The 24,847-nt window shown below is 39.8% G+C and overlaps 1 protein-coding gene across 1 annotated transcript; it reads right to left on the bottom strand.

Moving 5' to 3' along the window:
* Positions 1 to 1,272: 1,272 nt before the first annotated feature.
* Positions 1,273 to 24,246, bottom strand: LOC104223926 (pleiotropic drug resistance protein 1-like). The gene is made up of 20 exons (XM_070158497.1): positions 23,813 to 24,246; positions 23,126 to 23,246; positions 22,885 to 23,058; positions 22,563 to 22,722; positions 22,416 to 22,492; positions 11,495 to 11,548; positions 11,005 to 11,397; positions 10,635 to 10,916; positions 10,218 to 10,534; positions 9,959 to 10,119; positions 9,615 to 9,875; positions 9,363 to 9,538; positions 8,933 to 9,265; positions 8,526 to 8,816; positions 8,350 to 8,433; positions 7,917 to 8,278; positions 7,653 to 7,824; positions 7,310 to 7,564; positions 6,780 to 7,224; positions 1,273 to 1,371 (listed from the first exon to the last, which is right to left on the bottom strand). The coding sequence occupies exons 1-19, from the start codon at positions 24,160 to 24,162 to the stop codon at positions 6,967 to 6,969; spliced, it is 4,281 nt and encodes a 1,426-aa protein (XP_070014598.1). The 5' UTR covers positions 24,163 to 24,246; the 3' UTR covers positions 1,273 to 1,371; positions 6,780 to 6,966.
* Positions 24,247 to 24,847: the final 601 nt, after the last annotated feature.

The following is a 24,847-nucleotide window of genomic DNA, read 5'->3' as shown; positions in this document are numbered from 1 at the left end:
TAGCGACATCGTACCTCTTACAAAAGGCAACGATGATAGGGTCTAAGGGACTTATCATGAAGGGGTAGGTATAGACACTCAGATACCTCTCCTTGTGAGTTGTGATGGATTCCTCGGGGCTAGGCACTACTACATCCTCTCCTACCTAGTTGCACTCCTTTTTCACCTTCTCGAGAAGACCTTCTGTGATCGTGCACATGTACCTCGATATTGGTTCACACCAACCCGGTGTCGGGGGTTTATTCTCCACCTTGAAATCAGTAGCAGTGGCACACTTCGTCAGAACAAAGTCCGCAAGGGGATATTCCGTTGTGGCCGCAGTGCCGACGGATTTGATAAAGAAGCCTTTTCCTTCAATGGAACAGTTTTCGATGTTTTGGCCATTTTGTTTTTGCGAACAAGGAAGAACGGGGATTAGTACCAAGATCATAGAACATTGTCCGTATGGCCAAGGCGACGAAGATTGTAAAGAGAAATCTGATTGCAGTATAAGCAGGATTACGCCAGTATGACCAGTGTTGCTTCCAAAGGTAAGCCATACATTGGGTCCAAAATGGTTGTGCATATTGGCTGTTAAAATGCAGGTTTTTCGTACCTGGACAAGGCGCGTTGAGTTCACAAATCAACACTTTATTACACGACATAGTGGTGGTTCTTTTTGTTTTCTGACAATATCTATTGCTAGCAGCTGGAGAAGGAACTTTCCAAGGTAGTGGTGTCTAAAAAAGTGATGCTTTCAACAATTTTAGAGATGGCTTTGTCTCTCTGACTCTGCCAGGGTTTTACATATTAGTTAAATATACTTTTTCTTTTCGAATAACTAAGAGTAGAATTTCATTTTCTAGCTTATTAGAATATCTTTTCATCAACTCACAAATGCTGCTAAGTGAGTGAGTTCTTGTTTTAGTGAGTAGAATTTCACTTATTTTACCAAAAATATGTCTTTAAATTCTCTATCTGCAACTTCAATAATATTTTTGTGTGGTGGTGGTGGGTCACTTTGTAGTAGAGGCGGAGCTAGAATGCTGGGAGTGGGTTCGACTGAACCAGTAACTTTGATTTGAACCCTGTAGTTGTCTTAAAAAATCTATTGAATATATATAAATTATTAATTTAGAACTCAGTAACTTCAAAAATGATTAGAATTTCGAATCCATAAGTTTGAAATCCCGACTTCGCCTCTGCTTTATAGGAGCAAAATCTTAGAATACTCACTTTCGTTTCTTTAATTTTGCTAGGACAAACATGAAAATATGATTCTACTTTGCATAATAGTAAGAAAAAGGTTGTATTGTATTCCTTTTCTTTATCATCTGAGGAAGAATTCTCTTTACTGAAATGTGCTTCACAATTGTTACTGATGATGTCCATCTCATTGAAGAAGTATTAGGCATGTGCCTAATAAGAGTTTTCTTTGGTTTGGTAGCCAACCTTGTTGACTTGGTTTGGTTGGTAGCCAACCTTGTTGAATTAGTTTGGTTTGGTAGCCAACTTTGTTGAATTGTGAAAAGTGTGTGTAAATTGTTGAATTGTGAAAAGTGTGTGTAAATTGTCAAATATGGTAGGCTTTAGAGAGTGAAGCTTTGGCTATAAAAGGAGAGCTTCAACTCTCATTTCCACACACCAACAAAGAGAGAAAGAAAGAGTGAGGTTTCACAGACAAGGTATAAGAAAATAGTCTGTGAGGAAAATAGAGAGTGAGCGATATTGTAGTGAGATGGGAATATCAAAAGAGGGTTATTTCTTTTGAGTGTTGTAGTGGTCTTTGGAGTATTTATCTCCGACCTACAAAGTGTAAAATTCCTTACTATAGTGATATCAGTTGCTCCTCTCGGGGTCGTGGTTTTTTCCCTTATTCAGAAGGGTTTTCCACGTAAAAATCTTGGTGTCATTGTTACTCTTTTATTCTTGTTAATTACCGTATCTCGGTGCTACATTATTATTCCGCTTTATTACCGTGAATATTATTTTGGTAAGGGGTTTATTCCCAACAACTGGTATCAGAGCACAGGTTCTGCTCGTTCACTGAAATACTATTCACTGTCGGTAGTACTATACTTGGTGAAAAATAAAAATGTCCGGAGTAAAGTACGAGGTAGCAAAATTCAACGGAGATAACGGTTTCTCAACATGGCAAAGAAGGATGAGAGATCTGCTCATCCAACAAGGATTACACAAGGTTCTAGATGTTGATTCCAAAAAGCCTGATACCATGAAAGCTGAGGATTGGGCTGACTTGGATGAAAGAGCTGCTAGTGCAATTAGGTTGCACTTATCAGATGATGTGGTAAATAACATCATTGATGAAGACACTGCACGTGGAATTTGGACAAGGTTGGAAAGCCTATACATGTCCAAAACGCTGACAAATAAATTGTACCTGAAGAAGCAGTTATACGCCCTACACATGAGTGAAGGTACGAATTTTTTGTCACATTTAAATGTGTTTAACGGACTAATCACACAGCTTGCCAACCTCGGAGTGAAAATCGAGGAAGAAGATAAAGCCATCTTGCTATTGAACTCGTTGCCATCTTCGTACGATAATTTGGCAACAACCATCCTGCACGGTAAGACTACTATTGAGTTGAAAGATGTCACATCGGCTCTTCTACTCAATGAGAAGATGAGAAAGAAGCCTGAAAATCAAGGACAGGCTCTCATCACAGAAGGTAGAGGCAGGAGTTATCAAAGGAGTTCGAACAACTATGGTAGATCCGGAGCTCGTGGGAAGTCAAAGAACCGATCCAAATCAAGAGTCAGAAATTGCTACAACTGTAATCAACCAGGTCACTTCAAAAGAGATTGCCCAAATCCAAGGAAGGGCAAAGGTGAAACCAGTGGCCAGAAGAATGACGACAACACAGCCGCCATGGTGCAAAATAATGATAATGTTGTCCTCTTTATAAATGAGGAAGAGGAATGCATGCACCTGTCAGGTCCAGAGTCGGAATGGGTGGTTGACACAGCGGCATCTCACCATGCCACACCGGTAAGAGATCTTTTTTGCAGATATGTAGCAGGTGATTTCGGCACAGTGAAAATGGGTAACACAAGTTACTCAAAGATTGCGGGGATTGGTGACATTTGTATCAAGACAAATGTCGGATGCACATTGGTTCTAAAGGATGTGCGGCATGTACCTGATTTGCGGATGAACTTGATCTCGGGAATTGCTTTAGACCGAGATGGATACGAGAGTTATTTTGCAAATCAAAAGTGGAGACTCACTAAGGGATCATTGGTGATTGCAAAGGGAGTTGCTCGTGGCACGTTGTACAGGACAAATGCAGAAATATGCCAAGGTGAATTGAACGCGGCACAAGATGAGATTTCTGTAGATTTATGGCACAAAAGAATGGGTCATATGAGCGAGAAGGGATTGCAGATTCTTGCCAAGAAATCACTCATTTCTTATGCCAAAGGTACAACTGTAAAACCTTGTGACTACTGTTTATTTGGTAAGCAGCATAGAGTCTCATTTCAGACATCGTCTGAAAGAAAATTGAATATACTTGATTTAGTATATTCTGATGTTTGCGGCCCAATGGAAATTGAATCAATGGGCGGTAACAAATATTTTGTTACTTTTATTGATGATGCTTCACGAAAAATTATGGGTTTATATTTTGAAAACCAAAGATCAGGTGTTTCAAGTTTTCCAGAAATTTCATGCTCTAGTAGAAAGGGAGACGGGTCGAAAGCTAAAGCGCCTCCGAAGTGACAATGGAGGTGAGTACACTTCAAGGGAATTTGAAGAGTATTGTTCAAGTCATGGGATCAGACATGAAAAGACAGTTCCTGGAACCCCACAGCACAATGGCGTAGCCGAGAGGATGAACCGCACCATTGTGGAGAAGGTGAGAAGCATGCTCAGAATGGCTAAACTGCCTAAGTCATTCTGGGGTGAAGCAGTTCAGACAGCCTGTTACCTGATCAATAGGAGTCCATCAGTTCCGTTGGCGTTTGAAATCCCAGAGAGAGTTTGGACCAACAAGGAGGTGTCCTACTCGCATCTGAAGGTGTTCGGTTGCAGAGCTTTTGCACATGTACCAAAAGAGCAGAGAACAAAGCTGGATGATAAATCTGTTCCCTGCATATTTATCGGATATGGAGATGAAGAGTTCGGGTACAGACTGTGGGATCCTGTAAAGAAGAAGGTCATCAGAAGCAGAGATGTAGTCTTCCGAGAAAGTGAAGTTGGAACTGCTGCTGATATGTTAGAAAAGGCGAAGAATGGTATAATTCCTAACTTTGTTACTATTCCTTCTACTTCTAACAATCCCACAAGTGCAGAAAGTACAACCGACGAGGTTGCCGAGCAGGTGGAGCAACCTGGTGAGGTTATTGAGCAGGGGGAGCAACTTGATGAAGGTGTCGAGGAAGTGGAGCACCCCACTCAGGTAGAAGAACAACCTCAACCTCTGAGGAGATCAGAGAGGCCAAGGGTAGAGTCATGCAGGTACCCTTCCACAGAGTATGTCCTCATCAGTGATGAGGGGGAGCCAGAAAGTCTTAAGGAGGTGTTGTCCCATCCAGAAAAGAACCAGTGGATGAAAGCTATGCAAGAAGAGATGGAATCTCTACAGAAAAATGGCACATACAAGCTGGTTGAACTTCCAAAGGGTAAAAGACCACTCAAATGCAAATGGGTCTTTAAACTCAAGAAAGATGGAAATGGCAAGCTGGTCAGATACAAAGCTCGATTGGTGGTTAAAGGCTTCGAACAAAAGAAAGGTATTGATTTTGACGAAATTTTCTCACCTGTTGTCAAAATGACTTCTATTCGAACAATTTTGAGCTTAGCAGCTAGCCTAGATCTTGAAGTGGAGCAGTTGGATGTGAAAACTGCATTTCTTCATGGAGATTTGGAAGAGGAGATTTATATGGAGCATCCAGAAGGATTTGAAGTAGCTGGAAAGAAACACATGGTGTGCAAATTGAATAAGAGTCTTTATGGATTGAAGCAGGCACCAAGGCAGTGGTACATGAAGTTTGACTCATTCATGAAAAGTCAAACATACCTAAAGACCTATTCTGATCCATGTGTATACTTCAAAAGATTTTCTGAGAATAACTTTATTATATTGTTGTTGTATGTGGATGACATGTTAATTGTAGGAAAAGACAAGGGGTTGATAGCAAAGTTGAAAGGAGATCTGTCCAAGTCATTTGATATGAAGGACTTGGGCCCAGCACAACAAATTCTAGGGATGAAGATAGTTCGAGAGAGAACAAGTAGAAAGTTGTGGCTATCTCAGGAGAAGTACATTGAACGTGTACTAGAACGCTTCAACATGAAGAATGCTAAGCCAGTCAGCACACCTCTTGCTGGTCATCTAAAGTTGAGTAAGAAGATGTGTCCTACAACAGTGGAGGAGAAAGGGAACATGGCTAAAGTTCCTTATTCTTCAGCAGTCGGAAGCTTGATGTATGCAATGGTATGTACTAGACCTGATATTGCTCACGCAGTTGGTGTTGTCAGCAGGTTTCTTGAAAATCCTGGAAAGGAACATTGGGAAGCAGTCAAGTGGATACTCAGGTACCTGAGAGGTACCACGGGAGATTGTTTGTGCTTTGGAGGATCTGATCCAATCTTGAAGGGCTATACAGATGCTGATATGGCGGGTGACATTGACAACAGAAAATCCACTACTGGATATTTGTTTACATTTTCAGGGGGAGCTATATCATGGCAGTCTAAGTTGCAGAAGTGCGTTGCACTTTCAACAACTGAAGCAGAGTACATTGCCGCTACAGAAACTGGCAAGGAGATGATATGGCTCAAGCGATTCCTTCAAGAGCTTGGATTGCATCAGAAGGAGTATGTCGTCTATTGTGACAGTCAAAGTGCAATAGACCTTAGCAAGAACTCTATGTACCATGCAAGGACCAAACACATTGATGTGAGATATCATTGGATTCGAGAAATGGTAGATGATGAATCTCTAAAAGTCTTGAAGATTTCTACAAATGAGAATCCCGCAGATATGCTGACCAAGGTGGTACCAAGGAACAAGTTCGAGCTATGCAAAGAACTTGTCGGCATGCACTCAAACTAGAAGACAGTGCTACCTCCTCTGGATGAATGAGACTGGAGGGGGAGATTGATGATGTCCATCTCATTGAAGAAGTATTAGGCATGTGCCTAATAAGAGTTTTCTTTGGTTTGGTAGCCAACCTTGTTGACTTGGTTTGGTTGGTAGCCAACCTTGTTGAATTAGTTTGGTTTGGTAGCCAACCTTGTTGAATTTCTTTGGTTTGGTAGCCAACTTTGTTGAATTGTGAAAAGTGTGTGTAAATTGTCAAATATTGTAGGCTTTAGAGGGTGAAGCTTTGGCTATAAAAGGAGAGCTTCAACTCTCATTTCTACACACCAACAAAGAGAGAAAGAAAGAGTGAGGTTTCACAGACAAGGTATAAGAAAATAGTCTGTGAGGAAAATAGAGAGTGAGCGATATTGTAGTGAGGTGGGAATATCAAAAGAGGGTTATTTCTTTTGAGTGTTGTAGTGGTCTTTGGAGTATTTATCTCCGACCTACAAAGTGTAAAATTCCTTACTATAGTGATATCAGTTGCTCCTCTCGGGGTCGTGGTTTTTTCCCTTATTCAGAAGGGTTTTCCACGTAAAAATCTTGGTGTCATTGTTACTCTTTTATTCTTGTTAATTACCGTATCTCGGTGCTACATTATTATTCCGCTTTATTACCGTGAATATTATTTTGGTAAGGGGTTTATTCCCAACAACTGGTATCAGAGCACAGGTTCTGCTCGTTCACTGAAATACTATTCACTCAGTTTTGTGCCTGAACTCCAATATATGGCTAAACAAATATAGTAACATGATCCAATACAAACAAAACATATATGTATACTTCTTCAAGTGGTAACCTGTATACACTGAGTTTTATAATCAATCTATTCTTCGATTTTCCTCGTATAGATCTTCAGCAGGTATAACATCTTCTATCTTTTCTGGAAGTTGAATACTTTAATAGCCAAAGCAAATGTGAAGGCAAAAACAACAGCATATGCAACAGTCACAACTGCAACTACTCCAAGAAAATCATGTTTGAACCCGAAGTAACGTCTCAAGAATTGTTCGACTGTTTCATTATCAGTTATTTTGTTTTGGAGGTCTCCAAATTGTGATACAACCAAACCATACAAAGTCCAGGAAACAGGACAACCCCAATAGTACCATCTCCACCATATGGCCATACGCTGTTTTTCGACGAAAAAAACATGTCATTTTCGAGCTCTAAATTGATGTTCATGTAACAAAAATGGAAGCGGTTTAAGAACTTACAGGTCGTGGAATAATGAATCCTGAGAAAAGATTCCACATGGCAAAGAAGAAGAGAGCAACAATTTGTGCAATATGTTGATTTGGAGTAACTGCAACGCTCATCAAACCATAAAAGGTGAAGTACAAGAGAGTGAAATACGTGATGAACAAGTACCAAAAGAACTTGGTTACTGTCCATTCAAATCCAATCATAGCATAGACAATGACGCCATACAAAACAGCTTGCACAAAGACATACGGCATTTCAATGAAAACCTGCAAGATAATTAAAAAGATAATATGTAATTTAGACTTTTTTTTAAAACCAGTAATTGACCTATAAGAGGTTAAATTCTCTGCTTACTTGTCCAAAGGCATAAGGGAAGGCAGAATACATTCCAGCAGCTCTTTCTCTGTAAAATACTGTACGCTCAATGGCTACAACGGGCAACACTGATGCTGTATTTTGAAAACCAAGGAAAAAGACAGCAGCATACATTGATCCCATAGCATTAAATACATCTTGGCTCTTACCCCTGTGAAAAAAAATTAAGCTTTTAGCATTAAGAACTAAAAGTATTTTCCAGATTATATGAGTACTTATTTCATCTCATATGTTTGAACTTACACTTTAGTACCAAGATCCCAGAACATTGTCCCTATGGCCAAGGCGACGAAGACTGTAAAGAGCAATCTGACTGCAGTATAAGCGGGATTACGCCAGTATGACCAGTGTTGCTTCCAAAGGCAAGCCATACATTGGGTCCAAAATGGCTGTGAATATTGACTATCGAAATACAGGTCTTTTGTACCAGGGCGAGACACGCTGAGTTCACTAATCAACACTTTATTCCTCCTGTAAAGATCTGATCTCTTGTATAAATCAGTAAAATCAACCCCCAAAATCATTTCTTGAGCCGAGGTTGTGACTTCTAACATCCAAGTAGCTGGATTGTAGCCATCTTGTATTTTACTTATCCCAGATATTGACTGAATGCAAGAAAAATTAGTTTAGTATTTAATCGAAAAAAGAAAAGCTCTTTATCACTTAGACAACTTACCTCAAAGTATTTGATCAAATGACAGGAACGGTGACCTAATGGACCAACATATATCTCTTGTCCTCCTCGTTTCATTAGAAATAGCTGCAAAGAGTGGTTTTATATTAGTATGCAATGTCAAAGGAGAAAGAACACATTATCAGCTTGGTTGAGTTCAAAATGGTATTAAAATTCACCTCATCAAAGGCTTCAAAAATGTCAATACTAGGTTGATGGATGGTACAAACGACGGTTCTCCCTGTGTCAACAGTGTTCCTAACAGTTCTCATCACAATCGCAGCAGCCCTTGCATCTAGCCCTGAAGTTGGTTCATCCATGAAAATGATAGAGGGGTTTGCTACTAATTCCACTGCAATGGTCAACCTTTTGCGTTGCTCAGTTGAGAGACCGTTTACTCCTGGCAAACCAACTAAGGCTGATCTTAATGGTGTAAGCTCCACAAGTTCCATAACTTCGTCAACAAACATCTGCACAGGGATAATAAATAGGAAATGTCATATGATTTCTACTTTCTTTGTTGTGTTTAACGGATTTTTGGGCGAGAGATTCATGTTATGGAAGGAAATTTTCAAAAGGTGTGAACCTTTCTAGTCCCTTCATCAACATCATGAGGTAAACGCAGCCAAGCTGAGTATACTAGCGACTCATAAACTGTAACATAAGGTGAATGGATATCATTCTGCTCACAGTATCCAGATATACGTGCGAATGTTTCTTGCTTCTTAGGATAGCCAGAGATCTTGATACTGCCCTCAATATATCCTCCTGTTTTCCGTCCTGCCAATACATCCATCAATGTTGTTTTTCCAGCCCCACTGACTCCCATTAAAGCTGTCAAAACACCTGGCCGAAATGCTCCACTTACTCCCTTCAGAAGTACCAATCTATCTTCAGTGGCGCCCTGATCTTTCATTTCCTGCAAGTATCATCGGAAAGTTCAGTACGTAACATATTGTTGAAATGCAGGATTAGCATCAGTAGTTACTGATCAGTAACAATTCCTGGCTAGTTACCTGAGGCATGTCAACAGAGTATATAACTTCGTCAAAGGTGATGGAATGCGGTTCAAATGGAAGAACCATTCCCTTTTTCTTACTCTGACCCTCACTATTGGACTGTTCTTTCTCATCGCTAGTTGTTTTGACATCTTCATTGTCTTTTGGTATCATAGCTTGCGGCTTGCCAAATGCTGTTGATATTCACACTAAGCATTCAATTTTTTCACCTTTTTGAAAACTAAATGTAGAAAGTCGAGAGATACTCACGGTTCAGATAAGCAAGTGCAAGACTGAAGCAGATGTTAAAGAGGATTGTGAATCCAATAAGTGCAACAACACCTATCCAGTACCAGTATGCATCTGGGAAGAACCCTCGAGATCTTACAACTGCAACTCCAAGTGGCTCAGTTCCATTTGGTGCAATATGTTTCCACCTTTTCCCGTCAAATTCATTCACAAATATTGAATTTATAGAATACATCAAAGGTGAAATCCAGTAACCCCATATCCACCATTTCTTCACATCAACTACAACATTAGCCATAGACTATTAACACTAGTCGGTTTAAGCAAGTCAAAAGCTTCTACAGACATAAAATCACCAAATATACCTCGCGAAAGAACGAATCCACCCAATGCAAATTGTAAAAGGAGCGCAAATGTTCCAAATGTATTAGCAACTCCCATGGTCCTTCCAAGTGCCCCAATGAAGCGGAACAATCCTGATGCCATCAGGTTTACTAATACGAGTATCACGAATTGTTTGAGCAATCTGGAAAAAAAAAAGACTCCTGTTTAGTAATCACGAGAAAAAGGGAACTATTGAAGGTAACTTGATCTTTATTTTGAATCATCATTTTCTTCCCTTACCTTACAGGATTCGGATCAAATCCAATGACATAGTAAGTGAGGAACACCCATATACCAACTTCAACAAACGTTACAGGTATTTTGAGCATCCATGAGGGAATTGCATAAGCCCATGAAGGGAAAAAGAGAAGGTCCCTTTGCTTGTAGAAGACAGGAAGTTTATAAATTGTCATGGCTATCTCAGACATACCATTAAACATATTCATAACGACCGCAAAAAAGAGGGCACCAGCATATATTCCTCCATCATCCATACTGTCACGAGACATTTCAGTTCGGAAAAAGAGGGTCATTGCCACGATTGCCATAAATGAAAGCTGAAAACATATCAAAACAAAGAGGCATTAGTGCTTGCAAGCAAATATGATGAGATAGAGACTGGAAAACTCAATACATTTTTTAAGACCAATTTGCCACCTGAGTGAACTTAAAGATGTAAACAAATGAGTTCCTCTTCATTAGCAAGAATTCTCTTTCAGTGCAGATCTTTATGAGTTCTTTCTTCCCTATACCATACTTTTGAGTTGTCAAAGCCGCAGGATGGCTTTTGCTCTTGTCATATGAAGCTGCAAGCTCGTTCCCAAGTTTCCTCCCGACATGGAATGATTGATATGCCTCAGCAAATTCTTTTGATGTGATGTACCTGTAAGTCTCATCCCTCCTCACCCAATATTGCTGTTGATCCTTCTTTGATGTCACCTGCAAAGAGTTCAAATTTGTACCATCAGAAGGGCAAATGGATCAACGCTTGTCAACCTTATTAGTCGTAGTCCATCGTAAGACATACTTCCTGCAAGAAGTCGGCCACGCCTTTTCTATCTGGGCATTTGAAACCCATGGACTCGAAGAAGCCAAGGACATCCTCTCGAGGGCCCTGATAGACAATTTTCCCATCTGATAACAGAATAATATCATCAAACAAGTTGTAGGTCTCGGGTGCTGGCTGCAGGAGAGATATCACAGCAGTTCCATTCAAGATTTGTACAGATTGTCTTAGAGAGTTCACAATGGAGTAAGTGGTAGAGCTATCCAATCCAGTTGATATTTCATCCATGAAAAGTGCCTTTGACGGTCCAACGAGCATTTCACCTGTTGTCACACGCTTCTTTTGTCCTCCTGAAATACCCCTTATCATTTCATCTCCCACCATAGTATCTGCGCAAATATCCAGCCCCAACAGCTGCAGATGGAATACACAAATCACTTTGTTATCAATTTTTTTCTGTCTTTTCGTTGTCGAAAATGAAGAGAAAATTATTGGACATAATTTTTATTACCTTAAGAACATAATCAGTAACAACATTGGCTTCTTGTCCCTCTGTTGCTGCTGCCTACGTTGTCAAAAAACAATTATGGTTATAAGCAGTTTCTTCAGGAAACCAAGTTTTCAACTTGGTTCAATTACTAACAAATTTTTACACAGATATCAGCTAATTTTTGGTATTGTCTTTTCCTTTTTTCAGAAAAGTATTATGATTTCTCTTTTATTTGGAATTAGTAGACTTGTTTTCTTTTTTCACTTTTTTCTAAAACCTTTACCGCTTATACTATTCTTCAATTTGTTTCAAACCGTTTCTCTGTTGTAGTTTTGTATCTGGTCTTTAAAGGTGGGTGGGGAGAATATTTAACTAGCTCGTATGTGCCGGGTGTGCGAACAAAGTCTTATATTAGTAACTGAAAAGATTGGAAGCCCACATATAAGGTGTACAGATCTTTTAGTGGTCTGAGACCTTTTGGGGAAAACCGTGTGGGCTTGGCCCAAATCGGATAATATCACACCATATTAAGAGTCAAGTATGACGATGATAGAGTGATGTTGCGGGGCACGGTTTGATTACCCTTACGAGCTTGGAGATGCGCTGTTACACCTTGTGTATTCGGCGTTATCATGCTGTAAATGGGATAATTCGATAGGAAGATAATTTCTATGAGATATTTAAATGATGCGATAGTTATACATTAAGATTGGAAGTCATTTGAGTTGTGATTAAAAATTCGACAAAGATCGCGCGCAAGTTACGGGTTTAAATTTTACTGGAATATGGATAAAATGTTGATGAGCATTTCTCTCAATATACTGGGATTTATGGTGTGTTCTACCTACCAAATCGAAGGTCTATGAGTCTAGTTTCCAACGCAACAAACCGTTCGTTAATACGACTTCGGAGTAGAGAGATATTAACATTTTCGTACATGGGTGCACACTGTTACGGGAACAGTGTGCCTAGTCGGGTTTAGCCAAAATTTCTTTATTTAAGTCAATTTTTAAAACAGAACCCCTGCGTTTTATCCTCTCCAAAACAGAACCAAAAACCTAGGGATTTCCTCTCAAACTTCTCCCATCCATCTAGCCAAGCATAACAACAATTTAGTCATCCTCAAGATGGAGAACACCATGGTAGCTTCGGAATCGTGAATTCTTCGGTGTTTCACTTTTCATAGCAAGACTCCGCCTTGAAGTAATTTCGAATTTTGAGTAATTCTGGTCACATAAGGTATGATTTAACTTCCTCTTTGATCTTTGTAAGCTTCTACCATAAGAATTCTTAAGAAATAGTTGAAACCTCTATAGAAATATTCTTGATTTTTTTAGAAACCTCTCTTAATATGGCTTGATTGTTGGGGCTGTTCTATATGGTTTTATTGTGTTGTTTTGATCTGTGAAGACATGGATGGAATTCTGTTGATGAGGAGATGTAGTAAAGAAAAATTTGGTGGTGTGTTGGGGGGAAATTAATCTACAAAAGAGTCTACAAATTCATGGCCACAAGTTGTTCGCGTAAATGTCTAAATGAAGAATTATTTAAGCTATGAGCTTGAATTTGATTTTGAATGGTTTGTATTATGTAGGAAATCATTCCTAAGGCTTTTGAGGTCTTGGAAACAGTATATAACTCCATCGACAAGGTATGTAGGGCTTTCGCTATACTTTTCGGCATGACTAGAATTCGAATAAACGTTTATCGAATTGTCTCGTCGGATTCGAGTTATTTCACCTTCAACTTATAAAGATGCTTAGACCTGATCTTTTCTCATAGATTGCTTACTCTAGAGGATATCTATGAATTCTCGGATTTCCTTGTTCCTTGCTTAAAAAGAACTAGAGCCTTTTTACTCGTTCTCATTTCGACATTCATATAAATCATGAATAAGGAACACTTACTTCAAAGGTATTCATAATACATAACTCTCATGTTCTTAGTACTTGTTGGCTCGTAGTTGAAAAATTATATATTTTAGCCACAACCATGATAGTCGAGGAATAATGATGATAGGCCACTTCGACTCTTCTTAGAATACGTCTTTTAAAGTTGGTTTCGCATTGCACCTATATAATTCATGATTTAGTACATGTATGTATTTACTTTCATTACCGAGCCGCACTATAGACGGCGGGTATGACACATATTGTGTAACCACTGATCAGTTTGGATTACCGAGCTCCACGTGGCCGGGTACGATTCTACCGAGCCTTTATTATGGCCGGGTATGTTATGGATATTATAGCCCCACAGAGGGATTTATTATTATATAATGTGATATATTATAAGTAGCGATAGTGAACGACGGTGTCACGAGCATACATTTATATCCATGTTGAATTTTAGTTTCCTACCGAGGCTAGTTTCAGAATTTAAATTATCTCTATGCCTCTTCTCTTGTTAATTACATTTTTCATGTTACACTTGTCGCCCTACATATTTAGTACATATTTCGTACTGACGCATTTTTATGCGCTGTGTTCATGCCCACAGGTTCGAATAGACAGAGTGGCGTGCCTCCTCAGTAGGACCCCCAGGATCAGCGTTGGGTTTCGCACTCCACTTCTTCGGAGTTGCTGACTTTGAGTCCATAGGTACTATTACAGATGTATATGTGTGGTTTTGGGCATGTCGGGGGCTTTGTCCCGCCCTGTTGAGATTGTCTTACACTCTTAGAGGCTTGCAGACTAGCGGTCATTGTATATATATATTTTTCTCGTATTGCCCTATCGGCCTTCTAGATAGCTGTTATACTGTTGCTGCAGCCTTGTTGGCCTAGTTTATATATATATATATATATATATATATGTTGTGTTGGGCTCTTCTGCCTGCAGGTTATTATATTTCAGATCATATCTCATGGTTGGTTCGCTCGGGCCTTCGGGCATCGGGTGCCAGCCACACCTCCCAAGGTTGGGGTGTGACAAACTTGGTATCAGAGCAGGTCAGTCCTAAGGGAGTCTACAAGCCGTGTCTAGTAGAGTCTTGTTTATGGTGTGTTGTGCACCACACTTATAAACATGAGGCTATTGGGCATTTAGGATTATTACTTTCTTCTTGATCTAGATCGTGCAATAGAGCCTAATCATAAGTGTTCATTCCTAATTCTCTTTTTGTTTACCTTTTTAGTGATGCCTAACACTAGGAGATGACAAATGGCTATGAAATTTATTCAGAGGTTGGATGAGGAGGCGGGAGAGGGCACAAGTCAGGTGCCACCTGCTAATGTAGATCAACATGAGCCACAGAATGAGGCTGATTCTCAGGCTTCCAGGGCAGTACCCCCCACCACCCCCGGAAGGGCGTAGAGGAGATAACATACCTCCAGTCCCTCTCCCAGTTGTTCCTGATCAGGACCTAGACATACGGAGTGCTATACAATTGCTGACTCGAATAGTGGCCTCCCAGGCCCAACACCAGACCTTCGGTATTGCTGATAGGTCCGTGAGTGCGAGAGTTCGAGACTTTATCAACTTGGATCCTCCAGTATTTACAGGGGTTGATCCTAATGCTGACCCACAGGATTTTCTGGATCTTATGCAACGGACCTTACAAATTATACATGCCACGGATGTTGAGTCAGTGGAGTTTACTTCTTATAGACTACGTGATGTTGCTGTGACATGGTATGAGACTTGGAAGCAAACTCGGGGGCCTAATGTGCCACCAGTGACATGGAAGGAGTTCTCTGAGGCATTTTTACAGCAATATTTGCCAATCGAGCTTCGAAGAGCCCGACGAGATAGGTTCTTACACTTAGAACAGGGTAATATGAGCGTTCGGGAATATAGCATGCAGTTCAACTCTTTGGCTAGGTATGCTCCTACGATTGTTGCTGATATGAGTGATCGGGTACACCAGTTTGTTAGTGGTTTGGGGGCACACTTGATAAATGAGTGCACTACAGCTTCTTTAAACCAAGGAATGGATATTGCCCGTATTCAAGCATATGCACATGGTCTAGAGGATCGCAAGAGGCAACAACGAGCCAACCGAGAGCATGATAGATGGCAACAGAAGAGGGCGCGGTTCGCAGGTAACATAGGAGAGTTTCGAGGTGGATTTAGGCCACAGTTTCCCCGGCGCCAGTCTTATCCGGCAGCCAGTGCACTGCCATAGTTTCAAGGACAGCACCAGGATCGGACCACTTATTCTGGTCCAGGTCAGAGTTCACGGACCCCAGGTCCACATTTTAGAGGCGAGTTCAGTCAGATGAGGCCTCAGTTTCCTAGATGTGATTGATGTGGCCGAAATCATTTTGGACCATGTCGCCAGGGTTCTGATGCATGTTATACATGTGGACAGCCAGGTCATATTATGAGACATTGTCCGATGACAGGTGGAGGGGGTATGGCTCAGCCGACGGCATCTGCAGGGGCTTCTTCTTCTTCGGTACGTCCTCCTAGACAGAGTATGCAGACATCAGCTGGCAGGGGTAGGGGAAGATTTGGAGCTTCTGGTTCAGGAGGTCAGCAGAATCGCATATATGCTTTATCGAGTCGTCAGGATTTAGAGTCATCTCCGGACGTGGTTACAGGTATACTATCCGTCTTTTCTATCGATATGTATGCCTTGATAGATCCTGGTTCTACATTGTCGTATATCTCCCCCTTCGTTGCTAGTAAATGGGATAGAGAGCCTGAATTGTTGCAACAGTCCTTTGAGGTATCTACGCCAATGGGTGAGTCTGTTGTAGTTAGACGGGTATATCGAAGTTGTGACGTGAAGATTCATGACCGCCATACGTTAGCTGATTTGCATGAGCTAGAAATGGTTGATTTTGATATCATTATGGGTATGGATTGGTTGGCTTCTTGTTATGCCAATGTAGATTGCTGGACAAAGATTGTTCGTTTTAATTTTCCAAGTGAGCCTATTATTGAATGGAAAGGTGATGCTGCAGCGCCTAAGGGAAAGTTTATTTCTTACCTTAAAGCTCGAAGGATGATTTTGAAAGGGTACATCTATCATTTGGTACGAGTGCATGATATGGAGGTGAAATCTCCAACCCTTCAATCGGTTCCCGTCGTGAATGAATTTCCTGATGTATTTCCTGATGAACTTCCTGGTCTTCCTCCAGAAAGAGAAATCGACTTTGCTATTGATATGCTTCCAGATACTCAACCAATATCTATTCCTCCATACAGAATGGCTCCTACTGAGTTAAAAGAATTGAAAGCCCAGTTGAAGGATCTTCTGAATAAGGGCTTTATCAGGCCCAACACATCTCCCTGGGGTGCACCAGTGTTGTTTGTTCGTAAGAAGGATGGTTTGTTAAGAATGTGTATTGACTATCGCTAGCTCAACAAAGTGACTATCAAAAACAAGTACCCTTTACCCAGAATTGATGATTTGTTTGATCAGTTGCAAGGTGCCAAATATTTCTCAAAGATTGACCTTCGATCCGGCTATCACCAATTGCGAGTTAAGGAGAGAGATATTCCGAAAACGGCTTTCCGGACGAGATATGGCCATTATGAATTTCTTGTGATGTCTTTCGATTTTACTAATGCGCTAGCAGCTTTTATGGATTTAATGAATCGGGTTTTCAAGCCATTTCTAGATATATTTGTAATTGTTTTCATTGATGATATTCTGGTATATTCTCGATCAAAAGCAGAACATGAGGATCATTTGCGTGTGGTATTGCAGACTTTGAAAAATCAGAAATTATATGCTAAATTCTCCAAATATGAATTTTGGTTGAATTCAGTGGCTTTCCTTGGGCATATCGTTTCCGATGAAGGTATTAAGGTAGATGGTCAGAAAATTGAAGCAGTACAAAACTGGCCTAGACCTACAACTCCTACGGAAGTTCGTAGTTTCTTGGGCTTAGCTGGTTATTATCGGAGATTTGTTGAGAACTTCTCTTCTATTGCTGCTCCCATGACAAAATTGACACACAAAGCCGTTAAGTTCCAATGGTCTGATGCATGTGAAAGGAGCTTTCATGAGTTGAAGAAACGCTTAACATCAGCACCTGTTCTAGCACTTCCGGAAGGATCTGAAGGTTATGTGGTATATTGTGATGCATCCAGGGTTGGATTGGGATGTGTTCTAATGCAACATGGAAAAGTTATTGCATATGCTTCGAGGCAGTTGCGGAAGCATGAATACAATTATCCGACTCACGATATTGAGTTAGCAGCCGTTATATTTGCCTTGAAAATATGGCGTCATTATCTTTATGGTGTTCATGTGGATATCTATACAGATCACAAAAGTTTACAATATATATTTAAGCAGAAAGACTTGAACTTGAGACAAAGAAGATGGCTTGAATTGCTGAAGGACTATGATGTGGATATTTTGTACCATCCGGGCAAAGCGAATGTGGTAGCTGATGTATTGAGTCGCAAATCCATGGGCAGATTGAAGCATGTAGAAGCTGGGAAATTAGAAATGACTAAAGAGATATATCAATTGGCTAACTTGAGTGTACGGCTACATGATACAGGTGACCAGGGTGTAGTAGTCCAAAATATTGCGGGGTCATCACTGGTAGCTGAGGTAGAAATGCGTCAATTTGAGGATCCGGAGTTAGTCAAAATTAAAGAGAGTATCCCTTTTCAGAAGAAGCAGTTGTTCGAGCAATGTGATGATGGAATTCTAAAATATAAAGGCCGATGGTGTGTACATAATGTTGGGGAGCTTCGTAAGCAAATTATGACAGAGATGCACCAGTCTCGGTACTCAGTTCATCCTGGTTCAACCAAAATGTATCATGATCTTCGTCAGCTATACTGGTGGAACGACATGAAGAAAGATGTAGCCACATTTGTGGCTCAGTGTCCCAACTGCCAGCAGGTTAAAGCTGAACACCAGAAACCTGGAGGGCTACTTCAAAATATTGAGATTCCAGCTTGGAAATAGGAATCGATTAATATGGATTTCATTACAGGATTGCCCAATTCTCGTCGTAAGTTCAATTCTATTTGGGTCATTGTGGATAGGCTGACGAAATCAGCTCACTTTCTCCCAGTTAGGACCACCTATTCAGCTGAAGACTATGCGAGCCTGTATATCAAGGAAATAGTTCGGCTACATGGAGTTCCGTTTTCTATTATATCTGACAGAGGTGCCCAATTTACAGCTAATTTCTGGAGGTCTTTTCAAGAAGGTTTGGGTACTCTTGTTAACCTTAGTACAACATTTCATCCGCAGACCGACGGACAAGCCGAACGCACTATTCAGACACTCGAAGATATGTTGCGAGCTTGTGTCTTAGACTTAAAGGGAAGTTGGGAAGATCATTTACCGCTTATTGAGTTTGCCTACAATAACAGTTATTATGCCGGTATTCAGATGGCACCTTATGAGGCACTATATGGGAGGAAATGCAGATCTCCTATTGGCTGGTTTGATGTTGGCGAGACAAAGTTGCTAGGACCTGAATTGATACAGCAAGCTGTAGAAAAGGTAAAGTTGATCTAGGAAAGGTTGCGTACAGCTCAAAGTCGACAGAAATCATATTCAGATAACCGACGTCGAGACTTGGAATTTGCTGTGGGAGACTGGGTATTCTTGAAAGTGTCGCCTATGAAGGGTGTAATGAGATTTGGTAAGAAAGGAAAACTCAGCCCTAGATATGTTGGGCCATATCAGATTGTTCAGAGAATTGGGCGAGTAGCCTACAAACTTGACCTGCCACCAGAATTAGAAGCAATCCATCCGGTATTTCACATTTCCACGCTTCGAAAATTCTTAGGTGATCCTTCTTGCATCAGCCCTATCGAGGATATTGAAGTTTCCGAGAACTTGTCATATGAAGAAATACCTATTGCCATTCTTGACCGTCAAATCCGTAAGCTACGGACTAAAGAGGTAGCCTCAGTAAAAGTACTTTGGAGGAGCAATAATGTAGAGGAAATGACATGGGAGGCCGAGGAGGACATGAAGTCCAGATACCCTCATTTATTTGAGTCTTCAGGTGATATGCTTGAGACAAATATGGCAGGTGTTGCACATATATCAACCAGTGACAGTTGAGGTAATAAAGTTATGGCTAACCTTCTTATTATCATTATTGTATAAGTAAATGGTCGTGTGAGGCCAAGTTGATGTTATTATTATGATGTGTAGCCCTGTGTGGCCTTAGATATGTATGCTTGGGCTGATGACAGGTTTTGGATATCCCTATTTATAGGGGAAACTCTGGCGAAATTTTTTTAAAAATAAATAAATTTCAGAAGTTAGGTTAACCGTTAACATTCGAGGACGAATGTTCTTAAGGAGGGGAGAATGTTACACCTTGTGTATTTGGCGTTATCATGCTGTAAATGGGATAATTCGATAGGAAGATAATTTCTATGAGATATTTAAATGATGCGATAGTTATACATTAACATTGGAAGTCATTTGAGTTGTGATTAAAAATTCGACAAAGATCGCGCGCAAGTTACGAGTTTAAATTTTACTGGAATTTGGATAAAATGTTGATGAGCGTTTCTCTCAATATACTAGGAGTTATGGTGTGTTCTACCTACCGAATCGAAGGTCTATGAGTCTAGTTTCCAACGCAACAAACCGTTTATTAATATAACTTCAGAGTAGAGAGATATTAACATTTTCGTACAGGGGTGCACACTGTTACGGGAACAGTGTGCCTAGTCGGGTTTAGTCAAAATTTCTTTATTTAAGTCAATTTTTAAAACAGAACCCCTGCGTTTTATCCTCTCCAAAACAGAACCAAAAACCTAGGGATTTCCTCTCAAACTTCTCCCATCCATCTAGCCAAGCATAACAACAATTTAGTCATCCTCAAGATGGAGAACACCATGGTAGCTTCGGAATCGTGAATTCTTCGGTGTTTCACTTTTCATAGCAAGACTCCGCCTTGAAGTAATTTCAAATTTTGAGTAATTCTGGTCACATAAGGTATGATTTAACTTCCTCTTTGATCTTTGTAAACTTCTACCATAAGAATTCTTAAGAAATAGTTGAAACCTCTATAGAAATATTCTTGATTTTTTTTAGAAACCTCTCTTAATATGGCTTGATTGTTGGGGCTGTTCTATATGGTTTTATTGTGTTGTTTGGATCTGTGAAGACATGGATGGAATTCTGTTGATGAGGAGATGTAGTAAAGTAAAACTTGGTGGTGTGTTTGGGGAAAATTAATCTACAAAAGAGTCTACAAATTCATGGCCACAAGTTGTTCGCGTAAATGTCTAAATGAAGAATTATTTAAGCTATGAGCTTGAATTTGATTTTGAATGGTTTGTATTATGTAGGAAATCATTCCTAAGGCTTTTGAGGTCTTGGAAACAGTATATAACTCCATCGACAAGGTATGTAGGGCTTTCGCTATACTTTTCGGCATGACTAGAATTCGAATAAACGTTTATCGAATTGTCTCGTCGGATTCGAGTTATTTCACCTTCAACTTATAAAGATGCTTAGACCTGATCTTTTCTCATAGATTGCTTACTCTAGAGGATATCTATGAATTCTCGGATTTCCTTGTTCCTTGCTTAAAAAGAACTAGAGCCTTTTTACTCGTTCTCATTTCGACATTCATATAAATCATGAATAAGGAACACTTACTTCAAAGGTATTCATAATACATAACTCTCATGTTCTTAGTACTTGTTGGCTCGTAGTTGAAAAATTATATATTTTAGCAACAACCATGATAGTTGAGGAATAATGATGATAGGCCACTTCGACTCTTCTTAGAATACGTCTTTTAAGGTTGGTTTCGCATTGCACCTATATAATTCATGATTTAGTACATGTATGTATTTACTTTCATTACCGAGCCGCACTATAGATGGCCGGGTATGACACATATTGTGTAACCACTGATCAGTTGGGATTACCGAGCTCCACGTGGCCGGGTACGATTCCACCGAGCCTTTATTATGGCCGGGTATGTTATGGATATTATAGCCCCACAGAGGGATTTATTATTATATAATGTGATATATTATAAGTAGCAATAGTGAACGACGGTGTCACGAGCATACATTTATATCCATGTTGAATTTTAGTTTCCTAACGAGGCTAGTTTCAGAATTTAAATTATCTCTATGCCTCTTCTCTTGTTAATTACATTTTTCATGTTACACTTGTCGCCCTACATATTCAGTACATATTTCGTACTGACGCATTTTTATGCGATGTGTTCATGCCCACAGGTTCGAATAGACAGAGTGGCGTGCCTCCTCAGTAGGACCCCCAGGATCTGCGTTGGGTTTCGCACTCCACTTCTTCGGAGTTGCTGACTTTGAGTCCATAGGTACTATTACAGATGTATATGTGTGGTTTGGGGCATGTCGGGGCCTTTGTCCCCCCCTGTTGAGATTGTCTTACACTCTTAGAGGCTTGCAGACTAGCGGTCATTGTATATATATATTTTTCGTATCGCCCTATCGGCCTTCTGGATAGCTGTTATACTGTTGTTGCAGCCTTGTTGGCCTAGTTTATATATATATGTTGTGTTGGGCTCTTCTACCTGCAGGTTATTATATTTCAGATCATATCTCATGGTTGGTTCGCTCGGGCCTTCGGGCATCGGGTGCCAGCCACACCTCCCAAGGTTGGGGTGTGACATGCGCATACAAGAAAAAGCTAGTTGCGGGCTTCAGTTGTCATAGGTACTTTGATGATTTGGGTGACATACAATAAATCTCGAAAATTGACGCGTGGATCGTGGTAATGGGCCACGTGTAACTTGGTTCGAGGGGAAGACCCGTGTATCATGTTAGTGCGCCACATTCGAGGGGGAGATTATTGGGTGAACGAACAAAGTCTCACATTGGTAGATGAAAAAATTGGGAGCCTACATATAAGGTATAAGGATCTCTTGATGGTGTGAAACCTTTTGGAAAAAATCATACGGGCTTGACCCAAAGTGAACAATATCACATTAAGAGTATCATTGGACCGTTTTAGCTCAATAACATCTAAACATGATTTAATAATAGCCTTTTACCTTCATGAAGATATCAATATCAGGATCGGGCTTGATTTTAGCTGCTTTCTCTCTTCTTGACAGTTCAACCAACATATCTGCAAAATTGTTCCAAGAAACATCAGTCGATATATCTATGTTCGTTAAATCTCAACAGAAAATGCTAACCATAACGAGAGCCAACTCCCTGGCATCTGGCAGAGAATTCCAAGGTTTCTCGCACAGTCATTTCTCCAATGTGTAAATCATGCTGGCTAATATAAGCAGCAGTTCTTTGTGGCACAAATTCATTCATTTCATGTCCATTATAGGTCACTTTCCCAGTAACCTGATTTTCACAACCAAAAAATATTCAGAAAATTAGAATTTGTTGTTTCATTACACACATTTAGTTTTGAGTTTAAGTTCTACGCACGACGGTTTTGATAGCATTAATTGGTAGCCTGGTAAAAATGATAACTAATTTTTTCTATCAATAAATATAACTTACCTTAAGGGCAGGGTCAAGCTTTCCAGCCAAAGCTAATAATAGAGTAGTTTTCCCAGAACCTGGAGGTCCTAAAAGCAAAGTCATTCTGCAAGGCTTAATGATACCACTCACATCATCAAGAATAGTGAGTTTCCTCTTTCGATTTGGTAGGATATGGAGAGAGTTCAACATTGCCTACAAACACCATACTTGTTAAAAGAGAATTGAAACTTGAAATCAAGATTTTCTTTTAGATTTTTACCTCAAGAAAATTAGTCAAGAAGTTGGTAAATGTAGGCAAAGCTCTGCTTCCAATATATGCATCTGCCTCAATATTTAGATGCTCATATCTTACTTCTATTGATGGCAAATCTATCCCAACTCTGTTTAAAAAAAAAAAAAAAGCAATGTCAAACTACTTAAGTTAAGGGAGGAAAGAAAACTACTCATAGATAAACCACACTGTAACAACAACTTCGTCTCATCATCATTGTCCATGGCGCTCCATTTAAGCCCGTGTCAGTTAAATATTATGAAAACTAGTTTTGCTTAAGTTGAAGAGAGCCTTGATGCAATGGCAATACTGTCGCCCTGTGACCAGGAGGTCACGGGTTCAAGCCGCGGAAAAAACCTCTTGCAGAAATGTAAGGTAACATTACATGCATAAATAAGGCTCAATGTGGGCCGACCATTCCGTAGACCTTGTACATAGCGGGGAGCTTAGTGCACTGTAATACCCTTTTTTTCTCAAACACTACAAGATATGTAAATCTCTAACATGGCTAGAAGACTCCTAACAAATATTGAACCTAAAGTAAATATACCAATATTACTGAAATTTAATCTCGATTACTTGGTATCATCTATATAGATCTTTTTTGTCCAACAATATAGCCCAAAGAAGAAAAAACCACACATACAGAGAGGACAAAAAGATGCATTTACTTACCTGTCAATTCTTTGCCTGAGTTTCAACAAGAACTTCTCATTATCCTCATCGGCAATTTTCACAAGCCTTTCAAGCAAGTTCTTTCTTTCTTGAAAACCAAGATCATGTATATCAACTTCAGCAGCAGCACCTTGAGATCCAAACAAGAGACCTTTTCTTAAACGATCAAATGTTGGAAGTTTTTCAAGAGCTGCCCATTTAAGAGCCTCTTCATCATCTTCATTTCTCGACGAACGACTAAAAATCTCCACACCATTGTTCCTCCATATAGATTTAGTACTATTCACACTTAACTTTAAGCTTCCTCTTAAACTACTCCCTCTTATATCACTTATATTTGTTGGCTCCATTTTGAACCAATAACACACTCAATCAACATGCAAGAAATTCTAGCTCTTTTTTTTTCTTTCTTATACTGATGTGTAGTTTGTTCTATTATGAAAAAGCCTTGAGTTTTCTTCTTGTGTCCACTTCCTAAGCCTAAGTTAGAGTGTTATTAAAGTTTGTAGCCAATGGAGTTATTATATGGCAGCAAGTATAAATGAAGTCGGGCTATTGAATAGTAGTTACTGGTTTAGGAAAAATTTCTTTTTGCAGAAATGCTTTGTCTATAATTAGGTATTGTTGAATAGACAGATTAAAAATGTGTATATACAAACTCTACCTCTAATTCAGTCTAAAAGTTATTTTTAATCTAGACTACATCTTTTAAAGATATACAAAAGCCCAAACAGACTATAAAGAGTCTATAAATAGTGGGTTCACCTCTTGTTTACATAGCATTATCTCCCTAGTCTTTTCTCCTATACACTTATAGACCCTCATAGATAGAGGAGTTCATTGAATAAAAAAGTAGAAGCTACAGCCTACCAGCAAAGATCGTGCCTTTATAACATGGATTTTTACAGGAGTCATAAACAGCCGAGGGGCAGGCAGGGGCGAAGCTACATTGTCCTAAGGGTGGTCAATTGACCAGTCAAAGAATTACACTGTGTATACAGATAAAATATTAGCTTTAGAGGTATATAACATATA

This window comes from Nicotiana sylvestris, chromosome 10, assembly GCF_000393655.2.
Source record: "Nicotiana sylvestris chromosome 10, ASM39365v2, whole genome shotgun sequence".
Classification (NCBI taxonomy): domain Eukaryota; kingdom Viridiplantae; phylum Streptophyta; class Magnoliopsida; order Solanales; family Solanaceae; genus Nicotiana; species Nicotiana sylvestris.
Note: the sequence above shows the minus strand (reverse complement) of the source record. Positions and strands in the feature narration are given on the sequence as shown.

Bases quoted from the DNA above. Each gene is read 5' to 3' on its own strand.
- LOC104223926 (XM_070158497.1), bottom strand. From the start codon at position 24,162: ATGGAGCCAACAAATATAAGTGATATAAGAGGGAGTAGTTTAAGAGGA. The intron at 11,549-22,415 runs GTAAAAGGCTAT...TTGACAACGTAG, and splicing joins ATATTGATATCTTCATGAAG to GCAGCAGCAACAGAGGGACA. The intron at 10,120-10,217 runs GTAAGGGAAGAA...TTTTTTTTCCAG, and splicing joins TTTGATCCGAATCCTGTAAG to ATTGCTCAAACAATTCGTGA.